Source organism: Bos indicus, chromosome 10, assembly GCF_029378745.1.
Source record: "Bos indicus isolate NIAB-ARS_2022 breed Sahiwal x Tharparkar chromosome 10, NIAB-ARS_B.indTharparkar_mat_pri_1.0, whole genome shotgun sequence".
Lineage (NCBI taxonomy): Eukaryota > Metazoa > Chordata > Mammalia > Artiodactyla > Bovidae > Bos > Bos indicus.
This window is the reverse complement of record NC_091769.1, coordinates 87,273,852-87,294,020: the sequence shown is the minus strand read 5'-3', so window position 1 is coordinate 87,294,020 and position 20,169 is coordinate 87,273,852. Positions and strand designations below refer to the sequence as shown.

The 20,169-nt window shown below is 39.9% G+C and overlaps 1 protein-coding gene across 5 annotated transcripts in view; it reads right to left on the bottom strand.

Annotated features, from left to right (window-relative positions):
- The window catches only part of GPATCH2L (G-patch domain containing 2 like), a 60,227-nt gene that overhangs the window by 38,004 nt on the left and 2,054 nt on the right, over window positions 1-20,169 (bottom strand). For all 5 annotated transcript variants that reach the window (XM_019969294.2, XM_070797894.1, XM_019969292.2 and 2 more), the window contains exons 2-3: window positions 19,287-19,962; window positions 4,246-4,310 (exon numbers count right to left, since the gene is read on the bottom strand). In XM_019969294.2, coding sequence (XP_019824853.2) covers window positions 4,246-4,310; window positions 19,287-19,948 — 727 coding nt within the window. In that variant the 5' untranslated portion in view covers window positions 19,949-19,962. The remainder of the gene's footprint in view (window positions 1-4,245; window positions 4,311-19,286; window positions 19,963-20,169) is intronic.

The following is a 20,169-nucleotide window of genomic DNA, read 5'->3' as shown; positions in this document are numbered from 1 at the left end:
CCAGAACACACACTGCTAGGCTGCACTGCCCAAACTTCTGCTTCTGGCCTAAACAGGACCAAGAACGCACATTTCTAACAAGTCCCCTGGTGAAGCTAAACTGGTCTGGAGACCACATTTGGAGAACCATTACTCTAAAAGCATCTAACCTAACCAGGTATAAGAATGAATAAAAGATAGGCATCAGAATTAACGATGATTAGTTTCACTCCAAGTCAATACAGTGATTCCTTCCTATTCATAAGCATTCCTTGGGCCCTTTATTAATTAGTATATCATAATTTTCTAATAACAAATGGCAGACTATAAGGGAATTTTTTTGTTTGTTTTGGTTCTCAAGCATTGACTCCAGATTTTCGATAATACAAGAAAGGACTCACTGAACTGGAAGGACCCTTGTGACATCATTTAGACCAGTAGTCTTCAACCCTGGTTCACTAGGATGCCTGATGCAGGAGCTCCTCAAAAGAGGGCTGCCAGAGAATAAGGGAGAGGCTGAGTGCGTCAGGCTCTGACCTCCTGCTCCTCTAGGAGCTTGCTTTAACCAGAGTGAGTTTAGTTGTTTTATAATTTGAGGTTCTGTGTACAATTTTGTTTCAGGAAGAGAAAGGAGAATTTCCCCCTTATCTGTGTTCCCCAATAATTATTAAGAGCTTATTATATGCCAGATAATGTGTTACTACTGTGGTAAAAAATAAAAAACAACAACAAAAAACTCCTGCCTCTGAAAAGCTTCCATGGAAAAGGCATGCATCTGTTACCAATAAAGTAATATGGTCAGTAAATAAAACAGTAAGTTCAGGGAAAGAAAAAGAGTTAAGGGTTCTAGGAGATGATGTGTACACTGATTGTATTAGAATCCCTTTAGGAAATATGTACATTTAAATGGGGTATTTGAGACTTCAGTGATTATTTACAAACATGTAAGCAGTATTAAGAGAAGCCAAAGGGATGCTGAAGCATCCCGGAGCCAGCAGAGCAGTGAGTCTTTACCATTCCTAGACCAGAAGAAGCAAGGGGAAATAATGCTTACCAGAACGTGGAGAACTGTGGTTATAGGAGAAGGGTCCAAACAGGGGTGGTAGCCTTCAGCAGAAGAGCACAAACAGGAGCAACCAGGAGAAGGGAGTCAGGGACGGTTCTAATCCAATGCGGTACCCTGCGTTATTGTTTCCATCTCTTCACTGCCTCCCCATAACAGAATGATACATTCACAGCCTTTGCCCTTTGCCCTGGGATTCCACAGAGCCTACCCCTTGAGGAAGAGCACACTTTTTCATCCCACAGACATGGGGCTTACTCATCTGACTGGCTTCAGGTAGAACATTAGCAGATATGATTCAAGCAAAAGCTTTAAATATTCATATATGTTCTGGCTTGGTCACTTGGCATTCACGTCCTCTGCCCTGAGAAGTCCATGAAACGCAGAGCCATTGCTCCTTTAGCCTAGGTCCCAGAATAAGAAAAAAATGAGTAGATACAAACCTAACTTGAAGCTTGGAGACAGGCTGAGCCCAGGCAAGAGCAGCTGAACCACAGCCAAGCCCCAGCCCCACAGCAAGAAATTAATGTACTGGATTGACCACACAGTTTGTTTGAGTTTTCCCATAGCATCTTACAGCAAAACCTGAACGGACCGTGGCCAACCCAACAATAAACCACTGAAACCTAGGGCTGCTAAACAGTATTATCATAATAAAAACTTGATACAACCAATCTCATTCACCTCCCCTGCCACACACACTTCCACTGCTGCCTCCTAAACAGCCAAACCCAACCAGAAGTTGAGAGCAAAAAAACCCATGGATGTAGTCCATAAATATGCCCCAGAGGAGCAAAATGAGCACAGTCTTGGAGGATGACCAGCCATTCAAGGCAAGGTAAAGACAAGAAATTCTGAAAGAGATGGGAATACCAGACCACCTGACCTGCCTTTTGAGAAACCTGTATGCAGGTCAGGAAGCAACAGTTAGAACTAGACACGAAACAACAGACTGGTTCCAAATAGGAAAAGGAGTACGTCAAGGCTGTATACTGTCACCCTGCTTATTTAACTTATATGCAGACTACATCATGAGAAACGCTGGGCTGGAAGAAGCACAAGCTGGAATCAAGATTGCCGGGAGAAATATCAATAACCTCAGATATGCAGATGACACCACCCTTATGGCAGAAAGTGAAGAGGAACTCAAAAGCCTCTTGATGAAAGTGAAAGAGGAGAGTGAAAAAGTTGGCTTAAAGCTCAACATTCAGAAAACAAAGATCATGGCATCTGGTCCCATCACTTCATGGGAATTAGCTGGGGAAACAATGCAAACAGTGTCAGACTTTATTTTTCTGGGCTCCAAAATCACTGCAGATGGTGACTGCAGCCATGAAATTAAAAGACGCTTACTCCTTGGAAGGAAAGTTATGACCAACCTAGATAGTATATTCAAAAGCAGAGACATTACTTTGCCAACAAAGGTCCGTCTTGTCAAGGCTATGGTTTTTCCAGTGGTCATGTATGGATGTGAGAGTTGGACTGTGAAGAAAGCTGAGCACCGAAGAATTGATGCTTTTGAACTGTGATGCTGGAGAAGACTCTTGAGAGTCCCTTGGACTGCAAGGAGATACAACCAGTCCATTCTAAAGGAGATCAGTCCTGGGTGTTCTTTGGAAAGAATGAGGTCGCAAAGAGTCGGACACGACTGAGCAACTGAACTGAACTAGCAATAAAAGGGAATAAATTACTCATAAATGAAAATATCACAGATAAATCTTACATACTTTAGATGAGGAGGAAAAGAAGCCAAACACAAAGAAATGAACATTCTGTAATTCCATTTATGAAGTTCTCCAACTGGCAAAACTAATCTAAAGTGGAAAATAAAATCAGAACATTAATCGCCAGGGCAGGGAATGACAAAGAAGGAACACAAAAGAAATCCCTGGATAGATAGCAATGTTCTATGAGTTGGGAGGTTACAAGACTTCATTTGTTTGTCAAAATCATGTAGCTAAGATACGCACATTTCAATTCATATAAATTATAACAAAAAAAATGATAAAAATAAAAAATGGAATGTGGGGTGGAGTGTGGGTGGAAACAAATGAAATAACAGCAGAAAGCTGGTAAGTGTTGAAACTATCTGACTGGCTCATGAGGTTCATTATTGTATTTTGTTTACTTTCCATACGATTGATATTTGTTTAGAATTAAAAACTTAATATATGTAAACAAATAAATAAATTGCCTTATACCTGACTTCTGGAAAAGATTAAAGAAAAAAGAAAACCACAATCTAAGGGAGCTATAAAAAATTCTTACTGTTACACACTTAGTGTAGCACAAAAGTGTATAGGACAAGATCAAACTACTGTTTAAATAGTAAAAAATAAAGAACTGATAATTAACACACACAAGCCTTCCTCACAAGAAGTTTCTACTAAACTTCAGAAAACAAGATCTTTTCTACTGTCTCTTCACCCAGAACACTACGATCATCTATTGTTGCTGTTTACTCACCCATCAAGTCCGACTCTTTGCAACCCCACAGACTGCAGCACGCCAGGCCTCCCTGTCCCTCCCCATCCCCTGGAGTCTGCCCAGGCTCCTGTTTATTGTATCAGTGATGCCCCCTTCATGGATCACCGCCCTGTCATGGCAAGGGGGCTTGCATAACTCAATGAAGCTGTGAGTCATGTCATGCAGGGCCACCCAAGACGTATGAGTCATAGCAGAGTTCTGACAAAACGTGATCCACTGGAGGAGAGAACAGCAAACCACCCCAGTATACTTGTCATGAGACCCTCATGAACTATATAAATGGTCACTTATAAATAAGGTTAGAAAAGTATATTCTCTCCATGTGAAAATAAGAATGTCTTACCATCCAGTAATACAATGTTACAAAATAACCTTATTGTTATTTTTTGGTTTTAATAAAAAGCAACTTTCCAAAGTTCTATCCTTGATACTGTAACACCCCTGGATCAATGATCCTCAAATTCTGAACTACCTGCATTAAAAAAAAAATCACCACAGGTACTTATGGAAAATGCAGACTCCAGGGGCTAACTCCAGACCAATCTGAGGAGCTCAGGAACTTGCAGTTTTAACAGTTCCCCACATGGTTTTTATGCCCTAAAGTTTGAGAACCACTTTCACAGACAACCATCATACTCCCAGTAAGGCACTCCTAGAACCATCCAAATCCTCCCAGAAACGCTGAACCAACGTCCCAAAGCTAGGATCATGATTACCTTGCCGGCCTTCATCGTTGGTAAAGAGCCCCGTGTCGCTGCTGCTACACACACTGCTGGTTTCACTGAAAAAAAGAGTAAAACACAAGAGAACACATCAGGTCCAGTCAACACGAAGCTGTCCATTCATCTGCTGGTTTTCAAGTCGAAAGATCCCAAGTTTCCCTCATTTCATTCTAACTCATCAGAAATACAAATTTCACAGTTAAGTATAGGGGTAAATTCATTTTCCCCCAAACAAAAGAAATGTAAGAAGAGGAGAATTGTAAAACTTTTACTTATATTTTATAGTATTTTCAAAAGATTGCAAGTCACTTTGTTAGTTTACCAAGAGGAAGTTATTTATAGACGCTCACGGAAGTAAATTTCAACCTGCTTTGGTATATTAAACAACACAAATTTATCAACCAATTTTATTTTTAAATATCGTCAACTATCAGTTTCAAATGAAGCCGTGCAACTTAAAAGATAGCCAACATGTTTCAAGTTTTCCCATTTACAAAGCAGCAAACAAAAATCCAGAAAAAAAAATCAGTATGACAAAAATTATATTTTCTAAATTTAATGTCTCTTGATATCAAGTGGATACAACAAAATTCACTTTAAAAATAAGGTTAAAAATGAAAACGTAAAAACAAATTCCATTTGAATTCACCAAAATAAAAACTCTGGCTCCACAGAATGCTGTCCAAGTCAGCTTCATCCTGAGCTACTTCCAACAACTGATTCTGCCTCTTCGGATGCTGCGTTTCTCCCACCTAATCATCAAATTTGATTTATCTGGTGCAAGAAAAATTTCTCTATTCTTTATAATACTAGCCATTTCCTTGATGGGGATGTTTCCTTCCAAGCTAGTCAAGTTCGTTCACGTGCTCTAGAAGACAGAAGAAGCATCCTCACCCTGCTGCATAAAGAACAGGCTTGGCAAAACCCCAGTCTGCATTTCTGGATCCAAACTCTGAAAATATTTTGTATTTTGCAACATTTCCAAATGTCTTGCCAGCACTAAATCCTAAAAATGCCAGTTAAATTATGTAGCAGTGTTTCCTCACTTAAGCTTGTCTCTGGGTAACAGATCCAGGAAATCTGTTGCAGTGAGAGCCAATAAAACATACCTGATTTCTTTAAAGTTTCTTTCATTTTCCTCTGCATTTATAAATGGGAACATTCTCGGGTGTCATTATGAGAAATGTCTCACAAAACTTAGCACCACTGGATTCTGATGGATTTAGATTCTTCAAAGCGCTCTGCAGTTAAATCCAGAAGACATCCTCACAGGGTACTGCATTCTTCCTACTTCTGAGTTTAAGGAACGGTGCCTGCTAAATTTATGGTGCTGTTTTTGTTTTTAGCAAGTTCCTGAGAGCATTAGTGGTATACTCTAAGTCCACTGAGTCTTACTACACATCCTCTCATATCAACTATTTTATTACTATCATCTTACCTCAAAGGTAAACCATATTTTATTTATTTTTTAGCTCCTCTACATGTTAAGGAGGGCTTAAAAAGCACATCAGACCATAAAACAAACATTCTCCTCCACGACTGTGTTATATGCATTCTTGGTTAGCATATCACTGAGATGTAAGGGTCATCAAACAACAGCCTGTCAACTATTTTTGTGTAGGCTGTGAGCTAAGAATGGTTTTTACAGTTTTAAATCACCAGGTAGAGGGGCAGATCAAAAGGAGACTATTTCGTGACATACAGACATGACACAAAATTCAAATTTCGGTGTCCATAAATAGTTTTATTGGAACAAAAAGTTCCTATACAGTTTTGCTCATTCGTTGACTATTACAGATTTTGGCTTCTTTCACACTACAACTGCAGAGTTGAGGAGTTGCAATAGAGAACATATATTACCCACGAAGCCCCCAAATACTTGCTAGCTGGCTTTTTACCAAGGAAATTTGCTGTTTCCTGCTCTATGGGTGTTTCAAGTTCTACCCTGCAATGTCTATGGGCTCCTCTATTTGAATATTTCCAATTAAGAAATTAAAACTAAGGCCTTATTACAAAGTCTGTGGATTCTGCCCCCATTTATCTCCGGCCACCTGTAAGCACTACAAGATACCATGTTTCTTTCATCCTTTTTTGCATGGATTCCATTATCTCCTCAGACTCTAAATAAAGGGAGTGATCTGCTGGATCCAGGAAGGTATGGGTAACCTAAAACCTTCCTGTCTTGTATATTTTCTATTTCTGTCAACAGTATTTAAAGAGACTCACTGTTCTTGAAAGAGCTTGCACTAAACTTGTCTGTAAGTTTTCTATATATAGTTAATTAGAGTAACGGCAATGATGTCATAGAAATACCACCAGGATTTTAAGACTGTGTTCTAGGGAGATATGTATTTTCTTCATTAAGAAAATAATGTGTGCCTTACAGAACACTTATTACATAAAAGTATCATCATTCCACCAATATCTGGAAATGATTATTTCATCTGACAGCATCTTTTAATTCTATCTATGTCTCCAGAAGAACTTGCATTGTGAAAATCTAACCACATGTAAAAAAAAACTGTTTGCATAATTTACTGAGGACAAAGAAGGGAACTTCATGGCATTATCTGCACATAAACACTATGATACAGCATATAAAAATGTAGGGCTAGCTATGAAATAGAAGCAAATTTTTCCTTTTCCAATTTATAGGCCAAAGTCCGGTGGCCTTCATTCACTTCTGAATCAGAGATTACCATTTAAAAAAAAATCATATTAGTAGGATTTTAATAATGATTCAGTCAACTGTAAAATGTTAATTCAGCTAATTAAACAGAATGTTTAATATTCTGTTAAAAATAAGCACTTATCTTCCAATAAAAACAACTGTCTTTTAGTACCTTTACAGATCACAAGGTCAAAAAGTTCAAAGGTGGTAGACTACTACACATTTTTCCTATTACAAAACCGTGAAAAGAGTTTATACCTTTTTTTGCTATGGGCAATTTTACTAGGCAAGGAAAATAGCTCTGTTCCTCATTTTTATAAGAAAAAGAAAATGAGATACTACCTCTGTTATCCACTTCACTATAGTTCTCTGAAGCTTAGTCAGGAAGACAGAAACTCAGCCTTGATTAATCATCAGAAAAAGTAACAAGATAAAGCCCACAAAGATGCCAGGCAGTAAAAATCTTGTCTTTTCCTAAAATGACAGCAACTCCTAGAGGCACCACGCCTCCTGCCTTTGCCTTGGGAGCTGTTCTGTGCTCCTTGTCTCACATGATTCTAATCTATAGAGAGTTTGCATATCAAAGTTTTCATTGAATATTTTGGGGCAGAAATGTATCAATCCTACAATACCTTATTCAAAAATATTCTATTGTAAACTGGGGCAATAAAAAGTCTCTAACAGAAGAAAGAGGAGGAAGGATTTCCCCCACTATTTCCCCTAAACTGTCACTCATTCACTTAGTAAGCATTTATTAAGTTTTACTTTATACCAGGCCTTGCTATAACCAGCACTAACACTAACAAGGAAGCAGGCCAACCACAATTTAAATCCATGTATTTTATTGAGAAAAAAAAAAACTTAGCCTAGTCTATGGAAGAAGAGTGTGAAAACACAGAAAGAAGAGTGCTTTCCAGTGAAGAAAATTCTCCAGTGAGGGTGGTGCAAGCTGAGAGTTTAACCTTATAATACTGAGAAAATCACCTCATATTAGAAGCCAGAAAGTATCTCAAAAATATTCATATGTGAGTAAAAATAGTAGTAATACCTCATACTTCTCTGGTTTTCACTGAAAAAAAAAAAAAAAATCCACAATTCAGCAGCATAGCCACTATTTAAAATAAGACCAAAAAAAAAAAAAAAAATTAAAGCCTAGATTTTTGGACGACCAATTAATTGTATTAATATTACCTACTTTTTACAAAATTGTTAGAAGAACAACCGAAGCATATCCAACTGAAGTAACATAAATGTAAAGAAAGTCAACCTAACCAGCAGTTCCAAAGGCTTTCCTCTCTCAACATTTTATTATGGAGACGTCCAAGCAAACAAAAAAACTGAAAGCAGTTACCACTCACACGCTATCATCTAGATATTGCAATTAACATTTTGGTTTTTTTGTCTTGTCACACATCTGTCCGCCTATCCTTACCCAATCCTCTTGGTAATTCAAGGCACTCTGGGTAAACCAGATGACTGGGCATGCCATCCATTTTCAGAGGGGTAGATTATTACAGGAATCCAGCCTAATAAAATACTATTGATATTTCTCATCCACTTAAATTGTTAATTCCAGGGTAGAGTTACCTAAACATTGTAAATTTTGGTACAAGTTTTTAAACGCTTTCATCTGAACTGCTCCTCTTTCCAAGTTCTGAAAATGAATTGCCTGTCCTTTTCAGGAACAATTTTTAAAAGTATGGTTTTCAAATTAGGAAAAACTCTCCATTTTTAAATCACAATATTTTTATTCTATAGAAGAAATCAACGTTTTGGTCTTACTGAGTTTTCTACTATGAAAGTCATGCTTGTTGGTAAAAGCAGCGTCAATGAAGTAAAAACTCCATCTCAGTACCAGAAACACTGAGAGCAGTGGTTCTCAACTGGAGGTAATTTTGTCCCCCTTCTCCTATCTTCCCGCCCCACCCCAGCCCTTGGGATCACTGGACAATATTTGGGAAAAGCTTTTTTGTCAGGACTTGGAGGCAGGTAGAAGGAGCTGGTATTCTACTGGCATTTACCAAGCAGAGGCCAGGATGCCACTAACATCCTACAACGCACAAGACAGCCCTCACAACAGAGGGTCATCTGGCCTAGGACTGTCGGCAGCATCAGAGGTGAGAACCCGAATCTAGAGAGATGAATAAAGTGGAGGGATGAAGGGGATGGGACATCACAGTTTAGGAGGGAAACCACTTCGGAGGAGGGGCAGAGGTCAACATCTTATAGAAGAAACAATGTCATTCTGTTGCCAGGACTGGGTGAGGGCCTCAGTCTGAGGTCTAGCAGATCCCACAATGAGCAGGTAGCTGGACCTTCAGGCTAACTGGTCTGAAGAACTGAACTCCTCACAAGTTGTACAGGTCACCTTCCCAGCTTAGCCCAGACAGAAAGAATATCCTACAGCCATGGACAAGAAAGATCCAGGCTGGGAAAGAAGGAAATACCTCGCTTACCTCAATGTCCCCAATGCCTAATACAGCACCTGGCACACAACAGGCATTCAGTAAATGTTGCGCAAATGAAATGAACTCATTCAAATCAGCTCTGTTGCCTCTCCTTGTATGGCTTTTGTGTCATGTCACTGCACCTCTCTAATCCTATTTCCATGCACGTTAAAATGTGGATGGACTGTTCTGAGGGTGTGCTACGAGGATGTATCACGTACGTTATCATGTATGGAGTCTAGGATGTATCTGTGGAGTCTAGAGCTATTATACAAAGGCAAAGGATGAAAGACTCAAAGGCTACTTCTAGGGTGATAATTTTTGTATGTTTCCCAATAATATTATTTTAGAGGCTAATAGTAGTAGTAATTTCCTCACTGGTATTCTTATTAAAATAGTCATCTAAATTCAATGGGACTCTCAATTATACCTCAATCTAAAAATTCTGTAGGACTCAAATCTATTTTCACTTTGAATGGAAAATTAATATGTGACCTATGAAACCTAGCATTTTCCCCACACTGGGTTTCACCCAAGAGAGGGAGACACTGCTCTCAGCAGATATTAGACAAGTATCTCAAGAAGAGGTTTGGCACTTGAATTATTAGGAAAACTATTAATACAGAAAGCTACTATTCTGTATGACTCAGGGAACTCAAACTGGGGCTCTGTAACTACCTAGAGGGGTGGGCTGGGGAGGAACATAGTAGGGAGGTTCAAGAGGGAGGGGACATAGATACCTATGGCTGATTCATGTTGATGTTTGGCAGAAACCAACACAATATAGTAAAGCGATTATCCTTCAACTAAAAATAAACAAATCTAATTATAAAAAAGGTTACTATTACTTATTGATACCAATAACATCATTTACTGTGTTCTACTATAGAACCAACAAAGTACTAAGTGCTTTATATTCATTATTTCATTTCTTTTACCCTAAAAGTCTATGGGATAACTATGTCAACCTCATAGTACAGATGAAGGAATGTGGCTTGGAAAGATTGAGCAACTCATCCCACACTGCACAACAAGCATTAGAACCAGGCTAGTGTATCTCCACTCCAGTACTCTTGCCTGGCAAATCCCATGGACGGAGGAGCCTGGTAGGCTGCAGTCCATGGGGTTGCTAGGATTCAGACACCACTGAGTGACTTCACCTTCACTTTTCACTTTCATGCATTGGAGAAGGAAATGGCAACCCACTCCAGTGTTCTTGCCTGGAGAATCCCAGGGACGGGGGAACCTCGTGGGGTGCTGTCTCTGGGGTCGCACAGAGTCGGACACGACTGAAGCAACTTAGCAGTAGCAGTGTATCTCCACAGCCCACTCACTGAATGGCCACTAAAACACAGGTGATGTAGAGTCATCTCATTTACTGAAAGTCAATTCAGGTTTATTCAGAACGTAATTATGAATTTCAGCACTTCTCATTTTCATTTACCTGAAAATGCAAACAGACTGACTGAACTAGGGAAAGAGTTTACTCTTTGCTTTTTGCTACTTAGAACATTCAGATACAGCTGAAATTCTACCTATATTTTGATGACTACAGCTTATAAGCTAAAAATGCATCATACATGCTGAATAGCATGAAAATGAATTACAAACTCAATTCAGAAAAGATCCTCTCTCCCTTTTGCTACATCTTAAAATTTAAAACATAAACAACCATTTTCAGTATGCTGAAAATATAACAATGTATTCTCAGGAATCTACATCTTGCTTGCCTTTATAGTTCCTGAATGTCCTTTCTTTGAAATCAAAGTAAAAACATTCTCTTAGTAAGTTCTGGGGAAATAATTACTCTGAGAATATTATTCCTGAATTTAGCTTCATGCTAAGTAACGAAAATTTTCAGAAGACCAGTAGCCACCTGTGGTAACCAGACTCCCGCATGACTCCCAATGATGCCAGCCTTCTGGTATTTCACACCCTGGTTGGCCTGTGTAACCAACAGCACAGGCAAATCTCATGTCTGAGATCTGGGTACTTAAGGGAGAGCCTGCTCTCTCCCTCTCTCCTGCTCTCTCTCTCTCCTCCTTCTCTGTCAGACCATCTGCTCTATGGGAGGCCAACGACCATTTCTCAAGGATGCTAACAGCCCTGTAAGAGGGGCCCAAGAAAAGGAATTGAGACTCTCAATCCAGCAGACTATTAGGAAATGAGATCTACCAACAGCCCTGTGAGTGAGCATGGAAGTGGATTCCTCAGCCCCAGCTGACCCTTGAGACGACGAGAGCCCTTACCAACAGTGAAACTGCAGAAGAGACTCTGAACCAGAATCACACAGCTAAGCTGCTCCTAGATTCCTGACTTCAGATACTGCACTTGAAGCTGATGTTTTATAAAGCTACTAAGTTCTAGGGCAACTTTTTCTGTAGCAATAAACACAGCATCTTTATGAATTCTCCTTGCTTTCTAGCCCTAATGAGAAGCTTCTAACTTCGAGAAGTCAAATCTCTGAATTCCCACAACTAAGAGCTTGTTCTCTGACCTGTGCTGTTTAGTCACTCAGTTGTGACCCCATGGACTGTAGCCCTCCAGGTTCCTCTGTCCATAGGGATTCTCCAGGCAAGAACACTGGAGTGGATTGACATGCCCTCCTCCACGGGATCTTCCCAACCCAGGGATCAAACCCAGGTCTCCTGCACTGCAGACAGATTCTTTACCGTCTGACCCACCAGGGAAGCCTCTGACCTGAGAGCTTGCTAATTCTATCATATTCCTGACCACAGAAAACTGTAAATTTAGACCTGAATAAGAGTTCTTTATACCTGTCACCATTACAGTAAGGAGGTACAGAATTAGTGCTATCAGTTATACTCAAAAGTTGTATCAGCAACTTTACCACCTCGGTTTCTCACCCATTTAAATTATTAACCAAGTAGCTTAAGTAAGATGTATCTTTTACAACTAACTTTAAAAGAAATAAGCAGGATGGAGTTAATGGCTTACAGTATCATGCTAAAAAATAAGGGGCTTCATTTTAATTTTTATTAAATAATAAAAAATACATTAAAAAAAATTTTAATTGTCTTAGAATTTACAAAAACAGAAAGGTCACTCCTAGATCTATCACCTGAAACACCTTCCCTGGATTTCTCTTCCTTGAAGTGGTGTATTTGTAATCATATGTAATCAGAGTTCTGATTATGGAAGCACTCATGACTGAAGGACGGGTTTCTCAGAGAAGTATCTCCCACCAACTGCAAAATTATTCCCACAGTTAGTTATGAGAATGTGTAATGAAGGAGGTTATTTTTTCAGTTTCTTCAGATGGCACCAAGAAAGAAGGCAGCAATCTCTCCAGTTTCACAGGTCAATTAACACGGCCACTGCAATCAGGTATACTTCGTGGAGATAATGATTTCTGTCAGGATTTTGCTACTGAGCTATGGCAGTGACTTAGAGAAGTCCACCCCCTCCTTTTAAGGCTTAGTTAACAGATTCATCCTCAGCAAGACGAGATGCCTTTTCAGAGTAAGTTTTTAAAGAGCATGTATTTTGAGACTTGGAATACCTGAGAATGTCTTTCTGGTGCCTTCCCACTATCTTAGCTATACATAAAATTCAGGGTAGGGAGGGGAGAGGAGGAGGGGAGCAACCTTTCCCCCTCAAAATTCTACAGGCAAGTCTATTAGCCCCTGGCATAGAGTACTCTAGGGATGGACACCAACCTTATTTTCATCCCTTTGAAGATTTTCTTTGCAACTGTTCCACTCCCACCACCAAAGCAAAATGCAAAAATGTTGCTAGGATATGACTAGAGGTCTCTTTTCATTAGCTTTCCCTTTTAATCTATATGCTTAATTGTTCAACCCAGGAACATGCTCTCTCTTCAGTTAGATTTTTTAAATCATTCTTCTATCCCAATGGTTTGGTTTCTTCCTTGGGAGTAATCACATACCTGCAGACTAGGCCTCCATTCCTGTGCTCCAGATCTATCACCTTCTCTCTCATTTTTATCTCCTCTGTGCATTTTGGGAGGGCTTCCAAAGTTTTCCACATCATCAACTCAATTTTCTGCAGAATGAATTGTCCTTCATTGTAACATTACATTTCAAATCTCCCTACACTCTTTCCTCCCACACTTCTGGGTTGTCAAACAGCTATCTTTCTGTCCTTATGACTTTCTGCTCCTGTTTCAAAGTGATTAGACTTCCTTGCATCCTTATGAAGATTTTCTAAAATGTTCTTCCGGTTTTCACTAGCTGTCATTTTCAAAGATGTGTTCTTCCTCTGAACACTCAGGAGGGTGTGCCCTTCTTTTTATTCTGCAGAACCTGCTCAAAAGCCCCTTGCTGAGAATTAGTTTACCTACATTTTGGTATCTGCCAACAGAAGGGGTAGCTAAATTACTCCTGGTCCCATTCTCTACTCCCTTGGATACCGGTAACACACTCTTTTCACATCTACAACAAGCCAGGAAGATAGAGCCCCTGGCCTAATTCACCCATAGATTTTTATCTCATACAGCTACGCGGGAGATTGAGATGGGATCTTCTTCTGATCCTCACTGCCTGATTCTGACCCCATTCCAGGAGTCTGCAATAAATGAAGGTATATAAACACTACAGTCTCCAGAACGCACTGCTACTACGAGTGCTTTTTCCTTCTCTGTCTACGCCAACAGTAAACTACTCTTGGAGACTCTTATTTCCCAGGACTCAATATGCTATGACTGCCTCCTACTCCCAAACATATATACACACAGAAAACACTACAATTCCCTATCCGAGTACATTCTGGGAGTTACAACCTCCAGACAGAAAATCAAGAATACTGACTGGGAAGTTAACGGTGCAACAACACTCGAGCTAAAACTACAGCTGCCCAACTTCCTGACTGAACTGAACCCTGCCTTTCTGAACCAAGGGCAGACTATAGGGAGAGAATGCAGGGCCTCACTACCGACAGTCAGGGCGGGCTCAGCATGGCTGCGGGCTTCCTACTGCACTCTCCAGAGCAGGTCTATCAGCCTTGCAGTTTGACAAAATCTTGGCAATAAGTCAGCTTTAAGTCCTGGTCTCTGGCAATGTGACTTTGCAATGTTTCACATCTTCGTAAATATTTTAGGGGGTGGCTGAGGTTACTTATCAGATGCTTTTTAAGATGTGAAGTTATAATGATGTGAAGGAGACTGTGACAAAACAATTACAGAATCTCAGGGACCTTACAGATCATTCAGTTCAGCCTCTCCAACTCTACAATTCAGTAAGAGGTCATCAAGCCCAGGCTTGAAGTGATCTACCTGGTAAAACAACTCAATTTTTATGGAGATTTAATTTTCAGAATGCTGTATTTTATACTGAGGCAACACTTCACACTCTGCACTTTGTATCTATGGATTCTAGTTCCTTCCTCTAGAGTCACAGAATAATCAAAACATTTAAGAGACAGATCTTCAAATACAATAATGTAACATTAAATCCACCTCCCAAGTTGTTTTTTTTCCAGTTATTCCTTAGCATATAGCAGCAGAGCTTTGAATAAATCTATATAAGCACACTGTGCCAGCTATGCAATACCCTCAAATACGACGGTATAACCGCAACAATGGTAAATACCCTCTTGGTCAGCATCCTTATTTACAGAATGGAAAACAGAACATCCTCAACCTACCACATACAGTTTTTTCCACAGCTCCAATAAACCCCTGATTAATGACCTCCACTTGCAAAGGAGGCTACTTACCTTAACCATGAAATAATGAATGCTATTGATCCAACAAGCTACTGCTATAGAGTGTTATTGATCACCCATCTTTGGTTAAAATGGTCCTCATTTAGCAATTTCACTGTTGCAAACACCTGGAGCAAAGCATGCTCATAATTAAAAAGAGTTTGGGAGAGTTAAAGTGAGAGGTGATGGACAGAGATCTCAGCTTTCCACCACTTATTCTTGCTTCTGAGCTATTATTTGTGTCAGAAGGGATATTGATTTTCTATAAAAATAAGAAAACAAGAGGCACCAAGGGGCCGCAGAAGGTCAGCTTGGGCTAGAGAAGGAGGGGGGAGGTTTAGCACTCTATCTCTGTCATTTGGCTTCCAAGAGAAGAGAATATTTTCTTTCCTGTGAGATTGGCTTCTAATACATCACCTTAGGAAGGCTCCTGACTGCAACTTCAGGCCACCACCAAACCAATTCACTTACGAAAGAAAAGAAGCTAAATTACATTCAAGGGGAACAAATGAATGATGTTAGTGAAGAATAAAGCAAAATTGGACTATGACTCACCTAATTAATAGTCACTGTACAGACAATTTGAATAAAGATCAGTAGAAAGTAATTTTACAAAAGAGTTGATCTATTCTAGAATGGAACACACATGGATAGAAAAATATTAAAATAATAATTGAGCTTTTTACATCATAACCACTTTCAGTCCCTCAGAACTCTTGAGGGATTGGTTGGTACAGAATTGAAGGAAGAACAGAAACAGAAAAGCAAAAAGAATTATAGGTTAAATTTAAAACTACTCTATGTTTGTAAGCAGAATAAATTTTAAGGAAAGTAGAAATAAAGTTCTCTGATTGAGACATAGATTTTCAAACTGAAAACATCTAATATATGCTTTTTAAAAGAACTATTTACTAAGCAAAGTACAGCTTAATGATCAACTTCATCCTAATAATTTTACAAACTGGATCGTATATTCTGCCAACCCTCAAAAACACTAATATCAAGTTCTACACTTTGATCTGTATGCAAAGTGGCACATCCAAGCAGATTTATGAAAGAGTAATAACCAAGAGAATTCTTAAGAGGATTTCTTTTAACGCAGAAAAAAGGTTGAAAAATTTTGACAGAATCAACTCATCAAGACAGTATAACATCTAAATCATGAACTACTGCCTACTTAAAACATATGCTAATGTTAGTCCTGTTTATAGGGTATATTTAATAATCTAAGGTAGAGATTTTGGTTCCAATTTACTATTGACAGGCAAAACATAACGTGCAGTCAAGGAATAACTAAGAATCACCATGAGACTTTCCTGGTGGTTCAGTAGTTAAGACTCTGCACTTTCACTGCAGGGGACACAGGATCCTGTTCAAGGAACTAAGATCCCACATGTCACACGGCATTGCCCCCCATCCCCCCCAAAAAAAAGAATCACCCTCCTTCCTCATAGAGTATATTTAGGGGGAAAAAATACAAAGCACATGTGCTTGTAACTAAGATGAATCAGCATCAGTCGAGGTGAGCTGAAGACTCCTAAATACATTCTGAAGAATTTTTCTCATTCTATGTCTGCTACTTCTCCACCCAATATTCCCTTAGCTACAAGGATTTTGGTGTCCACCAAAAAACTCTTGTTCTTTGAAAGAACTCTGAAGTTATGGGCCAGGAAGACAGCCCCAATGTGGGAACAGGTCTCCTCAATTTGAAAAGAGGAGAATTTCCTAAGAACCGCTGCCTACTTCAATTTACCCAAGCTTTCATATAACTAGATATGTATTATCACAATCTGACTATAATGTATGACAGATGTATCTGGGGTAAGAAGGACCTGGAAAGATTCAAGTGCCTCACTGCTAAGTTACAGGCTCTGTATCTGCAACCATACTTGGGCTGTGATCTTAGAGAAGACAGAGTTAACAGTCACACACACATACAATTAAGTCACAGTTTAACAAGAAATTCTGGGGAAGAAATACATATACCCAAAAATATCATTCCAAAAAGCAGTTTTTTTAAAAAAAAATTGTCATTCTTAATAGGAAGATGATTATTATTTGGTATGTAAGCTTGATATTGAAACAAACTTGAACACCTCAATTGAGGGTTTCACCATTATGAAAGGATACAAGTTAAGCATTTCTTGTCTGATTAAATATAGCATGATGAGAGGAAAAACAAAAGGGTTTACAATCCAAAATCATACATTTAAATTGGGTTAAAAGGCCCTAGAATATACAGCAGAGGAAAATCAGGAAAGCCAAATTATAAGCCTGCCAAGTCTGACTCTCTGCAACCCCAAGGACTATAGCCTACCAGGTTCCTCTGTCCATGGGATTTTCTAGCAAGAGTACTGGAGCAGGTTGCCATTCCCTTCTTCAGGGGATCCTCCCGACCCAGGGATCAAACCCGTGTCTCCTGCATCTCCTGCAGTGGCAGGGGTGTTCTTTACCACTGAGCCACCTGGGAAGTCCCACCTAGTTGCACAGCCTGGCAAACATAAAGTTAGTAAGAAAAAATTTTAAAGCTAGATTAAAAACCACCCATGAAAGGTACAGGCATACAGACCTGAACAGCTTTTCCTATTCCTGACAAAGTCTCACCTTGAAGTTCCTAAGATTTACGCTTTTGTTTTTCAGACAAATCTCAGAAGAAGCAAAACCCTAAGAAAGATCATCTGTTCTATTAGTTGTAAAAGTTAAGCTGAGACAGAAAAGTGCCATGGGAAAAGCAAGCTCAAAGAGCAATCAAACGCAGTGGTTACCTATGAGCTATGGAATTAGGTTTGATTCCCAGTTTTGCTACTAGATGACCTTGGGCAAATTATCTCCACACCCATAAGCTCTATTTCCTCGTCTATAAAATACAAACAGTGGCCCCTACCAGAGAGGGGAGTTGTGAACATTCAAAAAGAATATACGTTCTGCACAATAGTACAGGGCCTGGCACACAGTTAGTGCTTAATAAATGCTAACACTGTTAAGGGATTCCCTCATAGCTCAGTTGGTAAAGAATCTGCCTGCAATGCAGGAGACCCAGGTTCGATTCCTGGGTCGGGAAGATCCTCTGGAGAAGGAAATGGCAACCCACTCCAGTATTCTCGCCTGGAGAATCCCATGGACAGAGCAGCCTGGCAGACTACAGTCCATGGGATCACAAGAGTAGGACACAACTTAGCAACTAAACCACAATAGTAACAATAATACAGTGGTCCTCAGTTGGGAGTACTCAACCCTACGAGGGAGCACCCATGAAGGCATTTGTTTTGATACTATGAAGGGTGGTGGGAACTGTGTAGGATGCCAAACATGGGACATCCCTCTTCACAAAGAGCTGCCTCACCCAAAACACCAACAGCATCAGCATGGAGAAACAGACACCACACATTAATATTCATAACAATATTAAAGCATCAAGCTGGGGAGTATTGATGTTTCTAGGACTATCTATTTGAGATGTAAAAAATTTTAAAGTCACCCAAAACTACACTGACATTTTAAGCATGCACCCATCAGAAACAAATTTTGCTGGCTCAATGACATCTCGTGTAAGACTAATGGGATTCAGTACTGTTATTTTCAAAGTCTACCATGTGTTCTGACAACTTGAATGTCAGCCAATAAAATAAACTCAATACAGTTAAACTGAAAGAAGTAGAAAACACAAATAGAGCCCAGAAATATTACTATCTCAAGCCAGGATTCTTAATGGGTAAAGGCAGCTTACCAAGAACATTTACAAATTCCATATGCCTGGCACCAGCATTTTCTCTCCCACGAGCGCATGTGCACACACGCACACACGCACACACGCACACACACACACACACACACACACACAAATCTCTGCTGAGGCCCTGGTTCTAAAGAATAGTTATGTATGTATGAACTGTGTGGCATAAAGAGCAGCAAAATGTTTTTAAAATAAAACTCTCGGTTATGCATTTGAGGTACACATTTTAAATGACTTTCAGAAAACAAATGTGTTGCTATAAATATAGCCTTCTTGATATAGGGTGACAGGATCATTAAGCCAGAGATAAACACAACCTGACTGGTTAAAAGAAAGCTACAAAGTCAGTGTATCAGAGGCTGGTTTGAAAGAAAGTTGAAATCATCAAGACTGTGGATTTGTGCTTAATTTGTAAAATTAACCAGGAAAATCTTTTGACTTAGTAAGATCAAAATAGAATAGAATGGGAGTAGAATGGAAATAGAATGGGACATCTCACCATTCTGACATGTTCTCATCAGAGCCCTGTTTTTGTTCATCTGCTTCACACTCCATCCTTTCTTTCCTTCCCGTTTTGCTTAGGAAAGTCCTGTTTTCTGCTGATTCACACAACCCGTGACCTGATGAGGTCCAGGGAGTATTCTCCTTCCAGCGGGACAGACGCTGCTTCTTGGCCGACTTGAACCTGCAGCCTCTCTCGTAGCTCCAATCTGACACCTTGAGCTTCTGCTGAAGGCTGGCGGCCACCTCTGACGTCACTCGCTTCACCTTACGCCGGCGCCTGAGCGGTCGACAGGGTGCATTTTCAGTAAAGGAGTCAGATTCATGCCAAGAATGCTGCTTACTTTTAACAATGGCGTTGAGAGCTGGGTGCCGTTTAACTACCATTGTGTCATCAGAGTCACTGAAATTGGTGACCGGGGCCATTTCTCGACAGTCCTTGAGAGCCTCATCCAGACTGGACTCAGAGGCCTCACTGTAGCAGCAGGTATGCTCTGCCAGGTGAGTGAAGTCTGAACGGCGTTTCCGGCCTCTCCGTTTGCGAAGCTGCCGCCTCTGCTGCCGCGGGCTCAGGGCCATCTCCTCCCAGAGCTCACCAAGCTTATTCTGCTCAGATGTCTGCTCCAAGGCTGAGGCTAAGTCATGAACCAGCTCATCCATGAGGCCACATCTACCTAAAGGAGGTTCAGAAGAAAAGAAAACAAGAGAAAGACTCAATAGGATCTGTTGCTTTAGGATAATTTTTTAAATAGATCGCGGCACTGCAGAGTCCACTCCATCTACAGAAAATTCACCTGCGTTCACCTGGCTACACTTAAGATTCTATTCCTATCATCCATGCACTGTTAAGTCACTAAAAATAGGTGTCTGGCCCTTGTCAA